The 19,325-nt window shown below is 46.0% G+C and overlaps 1 protein-coding gene across 1 annotated transcript in view; it reads left to right on the forward strand.

Moving 5' to 3' along the window:
• Nucleotides 1-1,206, forward strand: part of LOC142286278 (4-hydroxyphenylpyruvate dioxygenase) — a 119,956-nt gene extending 118,750 nt beyond the window's left edge. Inside the window, exon 14 of the mRNA XM_075333339.1 lies at nucleotides 184-1,206. Within this exon, the coding sequence (XP_075189454.1) occupies nucleotides 184-297 (114 nt within the window). The 3' untranslated portion in view covers nucleotides 298-1,206. The remainder of the gene's footprint in view (nucleotides 1-183) is intronic.
• The last annotated feature ends 18,119 nt before the right edge of the window (nucleotides 1,207-19,325 follow it).

Raw genomic sequence — 19,325 nt, forward strand, 5'->3', positions numbered from 1 at the left:
GAATCTACAATTTTCAGAGTCATGAAAATAAAGAAAACTTTTTGAATGAGAAGGTGTGTCCAAACATTTGGTCTGTACTGTATATATATATATATAATATAGAAGTCCACAGCTCATACACTGTACATGAATATATTAATTATATACGCAAAACCAAATGTATTGATTTTCTTTATTTTGCAGGGCTTTGGAGCGGGTAACTTCAAATCTTTGTTTGAAGCAATAGAGGCAGATCAAGATGCCAGGGGAAATCTTACCGTCTACACTGAAAATGGAGAACCTCAGGCGTTTAATTGAAAGAAGCACAAACTAGAATAAATGTCAATATTTTCTCCTTTTTTATGTGAAATGAAACACCTCATACATGAGTTATCAGAGGTCATAAAAGCCTTCTATATCTGTCCCCATGATATTACTGTACTCTGGCATCTCAACGTTTTCATAGAAATAATGGATGCCAAAGTAACATTAAAAATATAATCTTTATTTTTTTTACCTTTAGGCAATATTCACATGCAGTGTTTTTGCTGCATTTTTGTCTGATACTAAATTCTACTCTCTTGGTTGTAAAGACACTGAGCTCAGAACACCAATTTTGCAGCATTTTTGATGTTTGTTTGTTTTTTGTGGATTACATCTGTGCTTTGACAAGCTCAATAAAATTAGTTTTATTAACCAAAGATTTCTCAAACGGCTGCGTAAATGTCGCAGTAAAAGTTTGATACTTTTTTCACTATTTTATTGCTTTTTAAGGGTGAAAAAACCACTGCTAAAACGCTGAAAGAACTGACATGCTGCAGATTTAAAAAACAAAAAACAACCTGAAGTTCTCAAAAAAAATCAAGCGAGTGCATGAAATTTCTGAAATTTCAGTGTTTGCTGCTACTGTAAAGAGCATCTTTTACATTACATTTACGTTATATATGAACATAGTCTAAATTTGGATTGGGTTGTTTTTCTATTTTCCTATATTATAATTAATCTAAAAGAGAAAAAAAAATGTTATAATTAGGAGATGGACCGATTTTCTTCAAGTGCGCTAATGAAACTTTACGCCATGTTCACAAGTGTAAAAAAATCTGCATTTTTCAATTTCATTTTTTCAGCAGGTGTCCACGCAAAAAAATATGCAAAAGCAATCTGCTCTGGTGATTGCATTTTTGGTGCACATTTTAACCAGCATACAAGTGCATCTCAATAAATTAGAATATGATCAAAAAAGTTAATTCATTTCAGTAATTTAATACAAAAAGGAAGACAATATACTATATAGAGTCATTACACACAGAGTGATCTATTTGAAGTGTTTATTTCTGTTAATGTTGATGATTATGGCTTACAGCCAATGAAAACCCAAAAGTCATTATATCAGAAAATTAGAATAATTATCACAAAACACCTGCAAAGGCTTCCTAAGCGTTTAAAATGGTCCCTTAGTCTGGTCCAGTAGGCTACACAATCATGGGGAAGACTGCTGACCTGACAGATGTCCAGAAGGCAGTCATTCACACTCTCCACAAAGAGGATAAGCCACAAAAGGTAATTGCTAAAGAAGCTGGCTGTTCACATAGTGCTGTATCCAAGCATATTAATGGGAAGTTGAGTGGCAGGAAAAAGTGTAGAAAAAGGTGCACAAGCAACCGGGATAACTGCAGCCTTGATAAGATTGTTAAGAGAAGGCTATTTAAAAATTTTGTGGAGATTCACAAGGATCGGACTGCTGCTGGAGTCAGTGCTTCCACACACAGACGTATCCAGGACATGGGCTACAACTGTTGCATTCATTAAGTCAAGACACTTATTATGACCAATAGACATTATCAGAAGCATCTTTCCTGGGCCAAGGAGGAAAAGAACTGGACTGTTGTTCAGTGATCCAAGGTGTTGTTTTCAGATGAAAGTAAATTTTGCATTTCATTTGGAAATCAAGGTCCCATAGTCTGGAGGAAGAGTGGAGGCCACAATCCAAGCTGCTTGAGGTCTAGTGTGAAGTTTCCACAATCAGTGATGGTTTGGGGAGCCATTTCATCTGCTGGTGTAGGTCCACTGTGTTTTATCAAGATCAAAGTCAGCACAGCCGTCTACCAGGAAATTTTAGAGCACTTCATGCTTTCCTTTGCTGACAAGCTTTTTAGAGATTGAAATTTCATTTTCCAGCAGGACTTGGCACCTGTCCACACTGCCAAAAGTACCAATAGCTGGTTTAATAACCACTGTATCACTGTGCTTGATTGGCCAGCAAACTGACCTGACCTAAACCCCATAGAGAATCTATGGGGTATTGTCAAGAGGAAGATGAGAGACACCAAACCCAACAATGCAGCCGAGCTGAAGGCTGCTATCAAAGCAACCTGGACTTCCATAACACCTCAGCAGTGCCACAGGCTGATCGCCTCCATGCCACGCCGCATTGATGCAGTAATTCATGCAAAAGTAGCCCCAACCAAGTATTGAGTGCATTTAGTGTACAGACTTTTCAGTAGGCGCAAACATTTCTGAGTATAAAATCATTTTTTCAGATGGTCTTCTAAAATATTCTACTTTTCTGAGATAACGACTTTTGGGTTTTCATTCCCTGTAAGCCATAATCATCAACATTAACAGAAATCCAAACACTAGAAATAGATCCCTCTGTGTGTAATGACTCTATATAATATATGCGTTTCCCGTTTTGTATTGAATTACTGAATTAAATTAACTTTTTGATGATATTCTAATTTATTGAGATGCACCTATGTGTGTGTATACATATTATATATATATATAAAATTAATTTAAATTAACTTTAAATTTCTTTGCATGTATAAGCTTTTTCAGTTTATTGTTTGATTGGACTAGTAACATATGAAGTACATCAATATCAGAAGAACCCGCAATTGTGAAACCACAGATACGGCTGTCTCAAGGCCGCCCTGGGTACATCAGTGATCAATTTACTATATCCTATCATTCAAATATGAAATATCCTAACAAGTATTAAAATAAAGAATAACATATATTATACGTTGACACATAATACATTTGGTTTCCTATTAGTGATGGGCAAGCACTAAAATGTTCAAATGCTCGTTACTCGATTTGAGCTGGTCAGACGGTCAGACGCTCAGACGAGCTTGACGTGAGTAACAAGCATTATGTAAAGTCAATGATTTGCCTGTTCGGGTTTCTGCCCACATACAGCCAGCCATAAACAGAGCATTTCTTGCAGGAGAGCGGGTGAGGTGTTTTTTTTAATCACACAAAGTCCAAGAATGTTGTTTTTTTTCCCTGGGAGAGCCATTCAGAGTTCAGAGACTGCGACTGTCTCTCCCTGGGGTGCCTGCACACATCATGCAGTGAAGCGAGCATGTGCATTATGGTCGTTGTTTCACGGACGAAATATTCAAGCTCTCATGATACTTGTTCGAGCTCTGCGAGTACCCGAGCACGCTTATGATTGATCGCGTAACGAGCAGTGCCGAGCACGTTCGCCCATCACTATTTCCTATACAATGAAGGTTTGAAGCATTAATAGAAATCATAGTGATACATGTATTTTTAATACATCTACCTTAGGAAAACACTTTGTGTCATCATGTACAGAAATAAAATCTTCCCTATAATACATTGCTTATTGTGTTTTTATATATGATCTACAAAAATGCAAAAGTGAAAAAAAAATACCTATACACACATTTTTTTTTTTTTTAATTGAGCAAATCCTGTTGATTTTGAAGGTATCTGCTGACAAATTATATCCCAGGAGCTATGAACACAAGTGGCTAGGACTTCCTTTTAAATCCCAATATCGTAAGTGGTCATGAGTAGTGATAAGTGAGCATGCTTGGCACGGCTTGATACTCGATTAAGCAATGGGGTGCTTGGGTACGCTCATTACTCGATCGAGTATTGTGAGTGCTCCATGCTCGAGTCCCCACCCCGCATGTTTTGTGACCGTTAGGGGTACTTTGCACACTACGACATCGCAAGCCAATGCTTGCGATGCCGAGCGCGATAGTCCCCGCCCCCGTCGCAGCAGCAATATCTTGTGATAGCTGCCGTAGCGAACATTATCACTAGGGCAGCTTCACATGCACTTACCTACCCTGCGACGTCGCTCTTGCCGGCGACCCGCCTCCTGCTTAAGGGGGCGGGTCGTGCGGCGTCACAGCGACGTCACACGGCAGCCGGCCTATAGAAGCGGAGGGGAGGACATGAGCGGGACGTAAACATCCCGCCCATCTCCTTCCTTCCACATAGCCAGCGTGAGCCGCGGTGACGCAGGTAAGCTGATGTTCCTCGCTCCTCCGGCTTCATAAACAGCGATGTGTGCTGCCACAGGGGAACGAGGAACAACATCGTACCGTCGCTGCAGCGGGATTATGAAAATGTCGGACACTACACTGATGACACGATTACGACGCTTTTGCGCTCGTTAATCGTATCATAAAGGTTTTGCACACTACGATATCGACAACGACGCCGGATGTGCGCCACTTTCGATTTGACCCCACCGACATCGCACCTGCGATTCGTAGTGTGAAAAGTACCCCTTAGATAGCCAATCAATATGCAGGGATTACCTGCCATACATGGTAATGCTGTACCCATGTTGGCTAATGGCATTACTGTGACTGGCTGGCCGCATTGTCATCGGGTCTTATATTAGACCCAGGGGGCACGATGCTCAGCACACTGTCCTCTAGAAGTAGTTCAGGGAAAGTTGATGTAGGAGGGAGAGCTTAAATTAGAGGAGAGTTTATACACATGCACCATCTAGTGACTTTCATGTTGCACTAAAGGGTGTTTTTAGCCTTGATTTACCTAATAAATTTTTTAAAAAAATAATGTGGGGTCTCCCCTATTTTTGTAACTGCCAATGTAAATCAGACAGCTGCGGGCATAGTGAAATAAATCTCGCGCCTGTACAGGGACATCGCCGGCTCGCAATGTATAGAAAAAAAATATATAGATGGATATTATCTGTCACACAGCTTCGATCGAGACACTACCATTATTTTATAGACAATCATCTTGGATGTTTCATAGATAAGTTTGACTTGCAACTATTTAGCATATGAAGAGTTATGCAGGTTCTTGTCATGTTACTGCATCATTACTGTTTTGCTCCTGGTGGTGAATAAATCTTTTTGCTCCTTTATGCTACAAATTACAACCTGTTCTCACATTCCCTAATCGCTCAGTGTTATTAGGTTGATTCTCAATTGAAAGGTTACTAGTTTAAATCGAGGAGCAGCCTTGAAGAAGATTTCCCAAGAAAAGAGAATCGGCATCATCCAGCTCATCGATAGTGGTCTCTCGACCAAGAAAATTGCCAGACAGCATCATGTGAATGCCATGACAGTTTGGAATATGAAATGAAGTTTGTCCATCCATTCAAAAGCCAAGAGGGTGGACATCCAGGCAAATATCGGCATCAACAAGTTGGTTCATCACAAGATCTATCACCACTGGTGTGACAAACACAGCAGTGGAGGTGGCTCATATGCTTCATAATAGTGAGATCACAGATGTCCATGCAAGCACCATGTGATGCACATTATACAAATCTGGAATAGTGGCCTGAGAAAAAGTGAAGAAGCCTCGCCTTCAATATGGTCATAAGAAACATCGGCTTAAGTTTGCAAAAAAAGAACGAAAAGTGTACAGTAGAAGATTAGAAACTGGTGATTTGGAGTGATGAGACAAAAGTCAATAAATTAGACTCTGATGGATGCAAAAGGGTCTGGGAGAAACAAGGGAAAAAGGAGGTAACAGATTGAGAAATTGAAGGAACTATCAAGTGTAGTGGAGGAAGCTTGATGATATGATGTTGTTTCACAGCCAAAGGCATTGGATACTTAATCAGGATCATTGGTGGTCTCAATGCTGAGCTATATGTGAGTATCTTACAAGATAAGTTACTTCATACACTGGAGTACTATGAATAAAAGGACAACTAAGTGTTCCAGCAGATCAACAACCTGAAGCATACTTCAACATTGGTGAAGAAATGGTTCAATGACAATGAAGTAGAGGTGCTGGATTGGCCCTCACAGTCCCCAGACCTCAAACCAATCGAAAACTTGTGGGCAAAGTTGAAGAAAAGGATTTATACCATACTGGTCTACCCAAGTGAGTAGAGCAGTATGCACCAACAATGGGAACGTGTAGAAGAGACCGGAGAACAGATTTTGGTGGAGACATGTTTGAATCTGATTGAGATCATGCCCAGAGAGATTCAGGCAGTGTTCAAAGTCAATGGTGGAATTATGAAGTACTAACAAAATAAAAAAAATTAAAATTTTGATTTTTAGGAGCATGTCAAGAATCTGCATAACAAATCACATGCTAAATAGTTGCCAGTCAAATTTATGTATGAGCAAGCCAAGATGATAAAATTGTTTATAAAATAAAGGTAGTCTCACGTTCGAAGCTGAAGTGGATGGTGATATATGGAGCCTGAAAGTCAAAAGTTTAAAACATTGTTACCCATTTGCTTGTCAGTGTATGTTAATTGTTTCTAGCATTTTTTAAGTGCTTAAAAAATATGTTGGAGCAATACTACAAAACACTGCACTCTCATTTGGCATGAGGTAGACGTAAAAGTAAATCAACAGATTCGTTTTTTTGCGTGCAAAAATAAGTGTTGTTTATGTTTTGATATTGGTTTCTTTAAGGGATGGTATTTGGTCAGTGTTATGGAGCATGTTGGAACCAAAATGAGTTTTGAGCCTAACTGTCCTATAGAACCGCTGTAGGTCACTTTCAAGGATAAATGAGTCCCACTTGGGAGTGGGGCAAAAGGTGAGGCCTTTGTTTAGTAAAGATAATTCATTAGGTGCCAAAGTATAGTCAGAAATGTTGACGACTAAATTGGGACCCTTACCTGTGAGCGCAACGTCATTGATTCATGTAATTATGTATATATGTATATGATTTGTAAATATGTTTTCCTATTTTATATGTAAATAGTGATTACTTTCTTTCTCTATCCTCTTCCAGTGTGACTTGGTATGAAGAAGGCCCAGGTTGGGCCGAAACGTCCTTTAGTCCCTCCCACTTATTTTGTTATAAATAAATACACTTATTTTTGCACGCAAAAAAACGAATCTGTTGATTTACTTTTACGTCTACCTCATGCCAAATGAGAGTGCAGTGTTTTGTAGTATTGCTCTATCGTCTGGACCTAGGTCCCCTCACTAGCACCTCATAAAACTACTCATTTAATGACAGTGTTCACACCATATATATCTTCTATAAAAAATATGTTGCACGCACGTACCCTTATTATGCAGCGATCCGCTGTCTCAGATTATAGAAGCTATACGTTATACAAGAAGCATGTCTGGAAGCTGGACACTGTAAACCGCAGAGGATAAACCAGAAGTACTATTTTATCCTGCAACTTATAACACTAAAATAATAGCAGCTGTCTGTAATCGCTATTGTAAATAGCAGGGTGTGGGTTGTGGTCTGGAAAATGTGTATTGTGTCCTCCCTGCTATAGACAGCAGGAAAAAGTCAGTTAAAGTCACTGCCAAGATTCACAATGCTTTCAAAGGATAATACTACCGAGTCTTAGACAGTATTAAAGTGGCAATCTCTGGCTGAACACACTGTGCTTGCTAAGGAGAACTACTGAAACTGGCAGAAAATGTGTCCCAGTGCCCCCATGACAATGGATTTTGATATGAATTCAACAACCTTATCATAGGGACATGATATCCACCTTAATACTCAGATTCCGACTAATATTTCTGAAGTGGGCTGGTATGTGGAAGATGATTATCTGTACAATTGCATATCGCCAAACTTCAGGACATTAAGTTTTGTCACTTAGAGCCACTGAGCTTCAGTCTTTAGACTGGCAAACCTTCTCGCAGTGTTATATAATGCTTTTGGTTGGGTTTCACATGTCTGGAAATATCAAAGTCAAAACATAGCATCTGAAAATCATTGTAACATGAGGGACCTGTTTGTGATTTAAAAAATCATTAAAGGATAATTCACATTTGTAAAAGTTATAAATTTTCTGCGGGATAGGTGAGAACCTGTTGATTGTACCCTCACAAATCCAAAGAATGGAGCTCTTAAATGCCCCGTCTGAATGGAGCTGTGCCGAGCATGTACACTCCATTAATTCTCTAAAGAACTGCCGGAGATAGCGGAGTACAGTGTTCGGCTTTCACTAGCAGTCACACAGAGACACAGAGAGTAAATGTATTCAGTGCTTTATTCAGATGGAGCATTTTAGAGCCCCATTCTTGGGATCGGTAGGGGTCCTCGTGGTTGGACCCCTACAAATCAAGTTACAAATCATGGTTGGACCCCTACAAGCAAGTTATCTCCTATCCTAAGGATAGGTGATAATGTGGAGCCCTACAGGTGCGGTGCAGCAGTGTATTACCCTTAGGGACTCCACGGGATGGGACGGTCTGGTCACAGGTAGGGAACCTTCGTTTTGGGATACGTCGTGACGCCACTCTCAGAATTGCGGTCAGTGCGGACCGCCACTGCAGGTTAAGGGATGCCTGGGGCTGATGGTGGGTGCAGTAGGTTGTAATAGCCTCCTGAGAGTAAGGCAAGCCCCAGGTCCCTGTGTATGTGGGTGGGACCACAGGTCGCAGAATGACTCAAACACAGTCCAAGAAGTCTTTTAACGTGTTTACTCACTGTTTAGAGGTCACGGTGAGATGCCCGGGCGACACTGTGATAACCAGGTGGAACCAGGAATTCCAGGAGGCCGTTCTGAGGGTAGCTGTCCGCTCGCCCTCCTTGCACTCTTTTTGTTTGGGAGGATCCCTTGCTTGAAGCGTGGTAGGACTCCTCCAGGGAAGCTGTTACTACCCTGCTCCCCTCTCTCTGGCCCGTCTGCCGGCAGCGTGGCCTTGGTGGGATGGCTTCTGGCCCTGTCCCCTTATGGGCCTGGTGATTGCTGCTTGGCTCGAGCTCTGTGTAGTAGTGGTGAGGGCATAAAGTACCCCCCACCTGTAGGTTAAGCAGCTCTGGATGATTTGCTGCCTGTACTGGGGATCTGTTTCCCCTTGCGTGCTCGGATACCAGGATCTCCGTACTCAGCCACCCCTCTCTCTGGATGTCTTTCAGGCCGACCCACGGTACCCTTTCTCCCCCGCTTTCAGCTACTGCACTCCTCAGGACCCGTCTGACACGAGAGACCCTCTGCTCCCTTCCACACACTTCAACCTCCAGCTCCAGACTCCTCTCACTTCCTCTCTGCCCTGCTTCCTAGCAACCAGCCTCTGAACACACCCCTTGCTGGGAATTGAAAGTTAACCCCTACTGGTTACCCAAGGGTCCCTTCTTGTGGTGTGGGAGACCTGGTCACTATGTGTTTGTGTGTGCACCTCATCCTGGCCTTTGGAGATTACCTGGAGGCATTGTCCCCGCATGGGTGCAATACTCTGTGGTGCCTGACCAGGTCAGGGGCGCCACATTCCCCCTTAGTTATCATCAGCACGTCCTCGGGCTGCAAAGACAAGAGAAAACGGTAAATACAAACTTTTCCCACGCAGGGGCAATTATTTACATTTAAACATACCAGGTACCATTCCACCACCAACCACCCACATGTCCGAACCCCACCCAAAAACCTCCAGGAGGTAGGTCGCCGGTCCTTTTGATGACCAGGGCTGGGCCATCACATTCCCCAGACCTTTCCTCCAATCTTCCTCTCCTGAGGAGAGTGGTGTAAGGTAGGCCCCATAAACAGGCGTACCCGCTTCCGAGTGTTGGAGGGCAGGCCCCATAAACAGGCGTGCCCCCTTGTTGGTGCAGAGCCATGCCCCTCAACAGGCAGACTCTGTGGTTGATACCAAGGAGGTAACTTTTTACAATGCAAAAGTTTGTGGTTAAAGCCAGTTCATAACCGGTGGTCCATTTTTTTTTAAAATGCACGTGAACTAGTGTAAAGAAAACATTTTAAAGAGGTCTCACAATAGTCCTTGTGGGCACATTTCACTTAAACGTTACTTAACTGTAAACAGGTTAAACATTACATTTCATACCGTCACTTTGAACTAAACTGTACTTTCTCTATAGCGTAATGGGAGCTGACCAAAGTTGCTGCGGGTTGATCTACGCAGTACTATACTGTCATCTGTCTGAGGTTGTGTCCTCCCACCCGATGTATGTGCCTCAATATGAATAATGGGTGTACTAGGTATTGATACCAGTGCGTGGTCTTCTGCTTCAGCTACATTTGGCTCTTCCAGGTTCTGAACAGGTTCTTCTGGTTCTCTTACTTCTCTAGATTGAGGGAATGTAATGACTGGAATAACTACTGCTCCATTGTATTGAGGCCAACTTGCTGGGAAATCTCCAAGTACAGTATGGATCATCTTTTCTTTTGGTTCTTGAACTGGCAAAGGGTTGGGAATTTCTTCAGGGGTTCTTAGTTGTTCAGGACATTTCTTTAGGCGATCTCTAGAAACGACAGCTGTTGTTTTTCCTCCATCTTTGCTGATAAGGCATGTCTTTTCACTGCTAAGCGTCGATGGTAACACAGTATAGGGTTCTTCTTCCCAGTGATTGTCAAGTTTATGACGTCTTCTCTTTCTCTTGAGAACTATATCTCCTGGCATCAAAGGAACAGCAGGTGCTTTTCGATTGTAGGCCTTTTCTTGTTTCTCACGTTGCTGAGTCAGGCTTCGCTCCACACACTCTTGTACTTTCTTGTATTGGGCTTGGCGGTTGGAATCCCAATCAGCACCTTGTTGATGGTCTTCAGGGGTCTCAACTCCCATTTCCAGATCTACTGGCAATCTCCCTGGTCTGGCCCTCATCAGGTATGCCGGTGTGCAGTTCGTGGAACTCACAGGGATGTTGTTATACATGTCCACTAGATCGGGCAGTTTTTCTGGCCACTGACTTCGTTCTTCTAGTGGGAGAGTCTTCAGAAGGTCGAGAATGATGTGGTTCATTTTCTCACAATGCCATTGGTCTGAGGATGGTAAGGTGTGGTACGGATCTTCTTGCAGCCGTAAAGGTTACAAAACTCCTTAAACACTTCAGCTTCAAAGGCTGGTCCTTGGTCAGTGAGCACTTGGTCTGGATAGCCATGTGGTCGACAGAAATGTGTCTGGAACGCTTTGGCTGCAGTCTGACCGGTCAAGTCCTTGACTGGTACTACCACCAGGAATCTGGAGTAGTGGTCAACCATAGTGAGAGCGTAGTTGTAGCCTTGTCTGCTGGGTGCCAACTTTACATAGTCCAGGGCCACGATCTCCAGGGGCCGTTTAGTTTGGATTGGCTGGAGTGGTGCTCTCTGGCTGGGATGGTCTTTTCTTCTAAGATTGCAGGGCCCGCAGTTTCGACACCACTTCTCTAGGGCAGATCTCATGCCCACCCAGTAGAATCTTACTTTAAGTAGGGCCTCCAGTTTCTTCCAACCAAAGTGGCCTGCACCATTGTGATAGGCTTCTAGCACCATCCTCGTATCCTTCTGTGGTACAATCACTTGCCACACCTTCTCATGCGTCCTCGGGTCAATGATGCTCCTGTAAAGTTTGTCTTGATAGATGAATAATCGACCCCTCTCCTTCCATAGGTACTGTGCCTCAGGTGGGGCTCCTTTGTCAAGGCTGGCGCCAGGCTGGTTGATCAGTTTCTTTACCAAGCCTACCGCTGGATCATTTTCCTGGGTCTCCTTCCAGTTGTAGTGAGGTAGTGGGTTCAGGGTCACCTCTTGGCGGTTGGCACGCAACTGCCGACACTGTTTTGCTCCATGGCGATGGAACGCTGGCAGCTCAATCTCTTCAAGATCATCTACATCTTCACCCTCGTCTGCTAGGTGAGGCATCCTGGACAGAGCATCTGCGTTGCCGTTCTTGCGGCCAGCTCGATACTTGACAGTAAAGTCATAATTCGCCAGTCGGGCTACCCAACGCTGCTCCATGGCACCCAATTTAGCAGTGTCCAAGTGGGTCAGGGGGTTGTTGTCCGTGAAGACAGTGAATTTGGTGGCTGCCAGGTAGTGCTTGAACCGCTCTGTGATAGCCCATACCATGGCCAGGAACTCTAGCTTAAATGAGCTATAATTTTCTGGGTTTCTTTCAGTAGGCCTGAGCTTCCTGCTGGCGTAAGCAATCACACGCTCTTTGCCTTCCTGCACCTGTGAAAGCACTGCTCCCAGTCCCACATTACTGGCATCTGTATACAGTACAAATGGTAGACTGTAGTCAGGGTAGGCTAGGATCTCTTCACCCGTCAAGGCCCCTTTCATTTGTCTGAAGGAGTGTTCTTCTGCTTCTCCCCAGTGAAATGGCGGGCCGGAGGTCTTTCCTTTCTTCTTTGGGTGGCCTACCAGGAGCTCTTGCAAAGGCGCTGCCATTTTCGTGTAGCCCTTGATGAACCTTCTGTAGTAGCCTACCAAGCCAAGGAACTGACGTACCTCCCGAACGGTAGTAGGTGTGGGCCATTCCTGGATGACTGTGACCTTCTCTGGGTCCGGTGCTACTCCTTCTGCACTGACCACGTGACCTAGGTACTGGACCTTTGGCTTCAGTAAATGGCACTTGGATGGTTTCAGCTTCATTCCATATCGGGATAGCGCTTCAAAGACTTCAGCCAGGTGTTTCAGGTGGTCCTCGTAGGTCTTGGAGTACACGATGACATCATCCAGGTAGAGCAGGACGGTCTCAAAGTTGAGGTGCCCTAGGCAGCATTCCATAAGCCTCTGGAAGGTCCCGGGGGCATTGCAGAGTCCAAATGGCATGCTGTTGAACTCACAGAGGCCCATTGGGGTGGTGAAGGCCGTCTTCTCCCGATCTTCCTCTGCTACAGATACTTGCCAGTAGCCACTAGTAAGATCTAGGGTAGAAAAGTAGTTAGAGGTTTTCAAGGCAGCGAGGGATTCCTCTATCCTTGGCAAAGGGTAGGCATCCTTGTGTGTTATCTGATTTATCCGTCTGTAATCCACACACATCCTCATCGTGCCATCCTTCTTCCTCACCAGGACTAGGGGAGCTGCCCAGGGGCTGCAACTGTCCCTTATGACTCCTGCCTCCTTCATGTCCTTCAGCATGTCCTTTGTGCGCTGGTAATGGGCTGGTGGAATAGGCCTATGTCTTTCCTTAATGGGAGGATGACTGCCTGTGGGTATGTGATGTTGCACCCCTTTGATCCTACCAAAGTCTAGTGGGTTCTTACTAAAGACCTGCTCGTATTCCCGCACGACCCTGTAAACCCCATGTTTCCGGTAGACGGGTGTAGAGTCAGTCCCCACGTGTAGTTTCTGGCACCAGTCCTCTAACTGCTTTTGGGAGGTCTCGTCCTCTGTTGAGTCAGCTTGTGTCAGGGGACCTACAGGTGTTATGGCGTCATCTGAGCATGTAAACAGTTTGGCTATGGTAGCGTACCTTGGTAGTCTGGCTTCCTCCTCCCCACAGTTCAACACTCGTACAGGCACTCGTCCCTTGTGTACATCAACTACCCCCCTGGCTGTCATAATCGTGGGCCAGTGGTCTGAATGAGTGGGCTCTAGTACAGCCTGGTAATCTTGTCCTCTGAGACCTACCGCTGCTCTACACCACATCATCATTTCACTCCGTGGGGGTATCACAATGGGGTTAGCATCCATCACCCGTACACTACCAATCTCACCGCCAGTCTGTTTTACCTGTTGCTTCCTCAGAATGATTCGGATCTCTTTTTGCAAGGCTCTTTGCGACCTGCCCTCAGCACCTTCAACAATCTGGTGAAGCAACAACAACACTTCCCCTAGGCAATTTTCTATGACATTAGTGCCTAAAATCATTTGCGGGTTCCTTTCTCTAATATCAGTGTCCACAACAATCAGTCCTTGTCCCTTCATTTCCTGCCTTCCCACCTTTATGGTTACCTCCTTGACCCCAATCTGGTCTATAGGTTGTCCGTTGGCAGCATAGATGGTGAGGGAGGGGTCCGGTGGTCGGAGATCGTCGTCCGACCAAAACCTACGATACAGGACATACGGGATCGTGGTTACCTGAGAGCCGGTGTCCAATAATGCCGGGGTAGGGATCCCATCCAGGACGATGGACAGGACAGGACGTCCACCCACGTACTGATCACGGCAGCGGCCTGGGCCTGATCTTCTTAATCCTGAGGACTGGCCCTCGGCCCCAGGTTTGGCTCGTTTAAAGGGCAAGCCCTTGCATAGTGACCTGCCTCCTGGCAACGACGACAGATGGGTTGTCCAGATGAGTCATAGCGATCACTGCTCCTGCCTCGGGTCGCAGGACCTCTTCTCCTCCGCATCCACGGGACGTCCTCTGGGCTGTCAGCTAGCAGGATCCGATGAGGGACTTTGGTGTCTGAGGGCAACTGCATTGCTTTCAGGATTTGTGCGACGTCCTTAGTGAGCTGTTGCACCTGGGAGGATAGTGTATTTATGGTCTCTGCTGGCGTGTTGAGTCCTTTTGCAGTTATCAGGGCCTGCGAGGAGGATTCCGCTCCTGCAGCCGTGGAACTGGCAGGCCATGCTGGTGCGACGGGGTCTGTGTCCACAGGAGGTTGGAGTGCCTTCACTGCCCTGTCTTTCAGAATGGCAAAGTCCACGTCCGGGTGTTCCAGGGACCACAGCTTCATCTGCTTCCCATCCTCAGGAGAGCGCAGGCCCCGCAAGAATTGTTCCTTCATCATCCGGTTTCCTTCCTGATCACTGACAGGGTCCACCAGCTTGAGAGCCCGTAGTGCAGCCTGCAGCCTGAGGGCATAGTCTCTTATACTATCTTGGGGCTTCTGACGGCAGTTATAGAAGTCCGTCCTCAGCTCTCCCTCTGTGCGGTGTTCAAAAGCAGCTGCTAGTTTGGCAAAGATGGTCTCAACAGAGCCCCGGTCTTCATTGGTCCAGGACTCAGCTTCCAATTCTGCTGCTTCAGTCAATTGTCCCAGCACCACAGCGGCCCTCTGCTTACCAGTCATCGCGTGCATGTCTAGCAGGGTGTTGATCTTCTTCTTAAACCCGGTCAGCGTGTCTATTTTACCGGCGTATTGGGGCAGCCATTGCGCTCCTGGGACATACAGTAAGGAAACTGGCATTATGGGGGAGACTTCGGCCGGCGCGGCTGCGACCGCGGCACCGGCACCGGGCGCTGCTGCGTCCAGCGCGACGGGGGCTGGCATCGCTTGGGCTGCGTCGCCCTGACCAGGGGCATTACCTCCTGCAGCGTCCATTTTTCTTCAAAAAATCTGCGCGCTCCCTTTCCACTTCCTGGGTCAGTACGCTCTCTGAATTGTGGGGATTCTGGGGCGGCCACACCTCTTCGTGGGCGGTGCTCTTTTCCCTCGCGCGGGCTGCAGCGCGCGCTTTTGAAGATGGCAATATGGCGGCGGTTCAATTTTTGCGGTCGGACCTCTGAGGCGCACGGTCACCTGTCTGAACAGGTCTAGTCCAAATCCTGTTCGTGACGCCAGATCTGTGGAGCCCTACAGGTGCGGTGCAGCAGTGTATTACCCTTAGGGACTCCACGGGATGGGACGGTCTGGTCACAGGTAGGGAACCTTCGTTTTGGGATACGTCGTGACGCCACTCTCAGAATTGCGGTCAGTGCAGACCGCCACTGCAGGTTAAGGGATGCCTGGGGCTGATGGTGGGTGCAGTAGGTTGTAATAGCCTCCTGAGAGTAAGGCAAGCCCCAGGTCCCTGTGTATGTGGGTGGGACCACAGGTCGCAGAATGACTCAAACACAGTCCAAGAAGTCTTTTAACGTGTTTACTCACTGTTTAGAGGTCACGGTGAGATGCCCGGGCGACACTGTGATAACCAAGTGGAACCAGGAATTCCAGGAGGCCGTTCTGAGGGTAGCTGTCCGCTCGCCCTCCTTGCACTCTTTTTGTTTGGGAGGATCCCTTGCTTGAAGCGTGGTAGGACTCCTCCAGGGAAGCTGTTACTACCCTGCTCCCCTCTCTCTGGCCCGTCTGCCGGCAGCGTGGCCTTGGTGGGATGGCTTCTGGCCCTGTCCCCTTATGGGCCTGGTGATTGCTGCTTGGCTCGAGCTCTGTGTAGTAGTGGTGAGGGCATAAAGTACCCCCCACCTGTAGGTTAAGCAGCTCTGGATGATTTGCTGCCTGTACTGGGGATCTGTTTCCCCTTGCGTGCTCGGATACCAGGATCTCCGTACTCAGCCACCCCTCTCTCTGGATGTCTTTCAGGCCGACCCACGGTACCCTTTCTCCCCCGCTTTCAGCTACTGCACTCCTCAGGACCCGTCTGACACGAGAGACCCTCTGCTCCCTTCCACACACTTCAACCTCCAGCTCCAGACTCCTCTCACTTCCTCTCTGCCCTGCTTCCTAGCAACCAGCCTCTGAACACACCCCTTGCTGGGAATTGAAAGTTAACCCCTACTGGTTACCCAAGGGTCCCTTCTTGTGGTGTGGGAGACCTGGTCACTATGTGTTTGTGTGTGCACCTCATCCTGGCCTTTGGAGATTACCTGGAGGCATTGTCCCCGCATGGGTGCAATACTCTGTGGTGCCTGACCAGGTCAGGGGCGCCACAATAACTTCTATGGATGAAAATAACCATTCAGTTTAAAAAAAAAAAAATAATACTTTACAAAAAATAAAGTGATATGTTTTCTATGCAGGTTGACCCAACAGTCTTCGAGATCTTTGTGTCCATGCTGTAAACCCGTGACCAAAAAACACTGCTGCGAAGTTTAAAGGGGGCTTTACACTCTACAATATCGTTAATATTTTATCGTCAGGGTCACGTTGTTAGTGACGCACATCCGGCGTCATTAACGATATCGCAGCGTGTGACACTGACCAGAGACCTTAAGCAACCTCAAAAATGGTGAAAATCGTTCACCATGGAGAGGTCGTCCCAAACTCAAAAATCGGTAAGGGTTGTTTATCCATGTTGTTCATCGCTCATGCGGCAGCACACATTGCTATGTGTGACACCGCAGGAGCGAGGACCGTCTCCTTACCTGCCACCGGCCACAATGTGGAAGGAAGGAGGTGGGCGGGATGTTACGTCCCGCTCATCTCCGCCCCTCCGCTTTGATTGGCTGGCCGCTTAGTGACGTTGCGGTGACGTCGCTGTGATGCTGAACGTCCCTCCCCCTTGAAGGAGGGATTGTTCGGCAGTCACAGCGACGACGACGACCAGGTAAGTACGTGTGACGCTGCCGTAGCGATAATGTTCGCTACGGCAGTGATCACAAACAATCGCATGCACAACTGGGGCGGGTACTTACACGCTCGATATCGCTAGAAATTGCTAGCGATATCGCTACCGTGTAAAGCCCCCTTAAGATCTACTCACAAAATAAAGAAGTCACTGATATCTTCTGAACAGTGGACTGGCCACCCCAAAGCCCAAACCTCAAAATCACTGAAAGTGTTTGGGAACCTGAGATGCAAAAAATGCACCCAGCTTTTAGGACTGAAATCGTAGATGTCTATAAGAAGCGCAGGATACGATCCTGTAGGTTACTCCTAACTGCGACCAAACGGGATAGGAGCTACGCTACTTTCACACTTCAGTCTAAAACTGAAGAAGAATATCTAGTAAAAAGTTATTTGGGGCCTTGAGGACACCGCAATTTTTAGCTTTTGTGTTCCCTGAGCCATTACGGTATACTTTTCAGTCGACATAACCATATGAGAGTTTGTATTTTTTTTCAAAAGTACCATTATGAGGTTTGTATAATGTATTGAAATACATTTTTCTTGATACGAGAACATAAAAGAAGAAAAAACCTGTATTTTTTTAATAGCGTTTACAGTGCAGTATAAGGTATAGTAGCAGTCACACGTTATTTGCTGGTTGGAGAACTACAAGTTCTAGTGACTCAAAGCGTGGGCTATTGAGCGAAGCGGGTGCTGCACTTTAAATGCAGAGACTCCAAACAAATGCATAGTTAAACACAATATCATAGTTTCTCACAAGAACACAGTTTGATGTTTTCCATTGTTTTTCTGCGTCTCATTTAGTATGTGTGCATGGACAATGCTACCAGCAGTGCATTGCAAACCTGGAGGAGTTTAGAGCTCACTGACCGGCTCTGGCTGGGGCCAGTGTTGTGGAGGTGGGAAAGTTCAGGACCCAGAGGTAGATAGCTGGGTAACAGTTAGAAGAAGAGGTAGAGGGAAAATTATCAGGGATCCTGATCTCGCACAGCCCAGCAAATATGTCTGTATGGCTGTTATTAGGAATGCGACCCAGGACTAGGAGCACTACAGCAGGACGTTGCTCCTAGCAACCAAGAAAACGACTGCTGTAGGAAGGAGGGAAATAGGAGTGCAGCAAAGGCCAGACAGATGTTTGTGGTAGAGGACTCTATAATTAGACGGAGAGACAGGGTCATCTGCCACCGAGACAGTAAATGCCAATGTGTTGTATGTCAGGTGCACGGGTTCACCATATTGCAGATCGGATAGACAGAGTTCTGGATAGGGTTGGGGAAAACCCAGCGGTCATGGTACACATTGGTACTAATGACAAAGTTAGAGGGAGGTGGAAGGTCCTTAAAATGATTACAGGGAACTAGGAGAGAAGCTGAAGTCCACGACCTCCAAGGTGGTGTTTTCAGACATACTAACGGTGCTACGAGCGTCACTCGCGAGATAATGGGTGCTTAGGGAGATAAAAAAGTGGCTTAGAATTTGGTGCAGGAAGGAAGGGTTTGGGTTCCTGGAGAACTGGGCTGACTTCTCTGCTCTGTCAGCTTCAGGCTCTACGATAGGGACGGGCTGCACCTCAATGGGGAGGGGGCAGCTGTGCTAGGGGTGAAAATGGTCAGACGGATGGAGGAGGTTTTAAACTAGGATCTCTGGGGAAGGAGGGTAGTGGAGCAAATAGATAGAGTGGACAGAGGGTGACAGTATGGGTCAATGAAGATTTAGCGGGGCTGGGACATGCAAGGAAAGAAGAATAGAAGTAATAAATGTGTTATTAGTATTAAATGTCTGCTGGCAAATGCAAGTCTAGCAAACAAAATGAATGAATTGGAGACTGAAAATCCTAGAAAGAGCAGAGGTTTATATAATTAAAAAATGGTTATACGTCTTATATATATCTTTTCTCACAAAACTATATATGAACCTGCTCTGGTCTCCTTGATCTATAACATGGTGCCTGCAGATTGGAATGGATTTTCATGACAGGGTCCAGTAAGAAAACTAAGATGGCAGCAGTAGGTGCCATTAACAGGTCTATGCCATGAGATTGCATTGGCACAACAAGATTGTGGGGTCTATGAGCTGACCTAGATAACAGTTGCTCCCGACTTAGGCATCTAAGGGGTTAAACTGGGGCTCTCAAGGTATCACCCTGCAAAGCCCACCAGAGATCAGGTAATCTCTGGGAAAATCTGGAATTAAAGCTGCCTTCA

Source organism: Anomaloglossus baeobatrachus, chromosome 2 (genome assembly GCF_048569485.1).
Source record: "Anomaloglossus baeobatrachus isolate aAnoBae1 chromosome 2, aAnoBae1.hap1, whole genome shotgun sequence".
Taxonomy (NCBI): Eukaryota; Metazoa; Chordata; class Amphibia; order Anura; family Aromobatidae; genus Anomaloglossus; species Anomaloglossus baeobatrachus.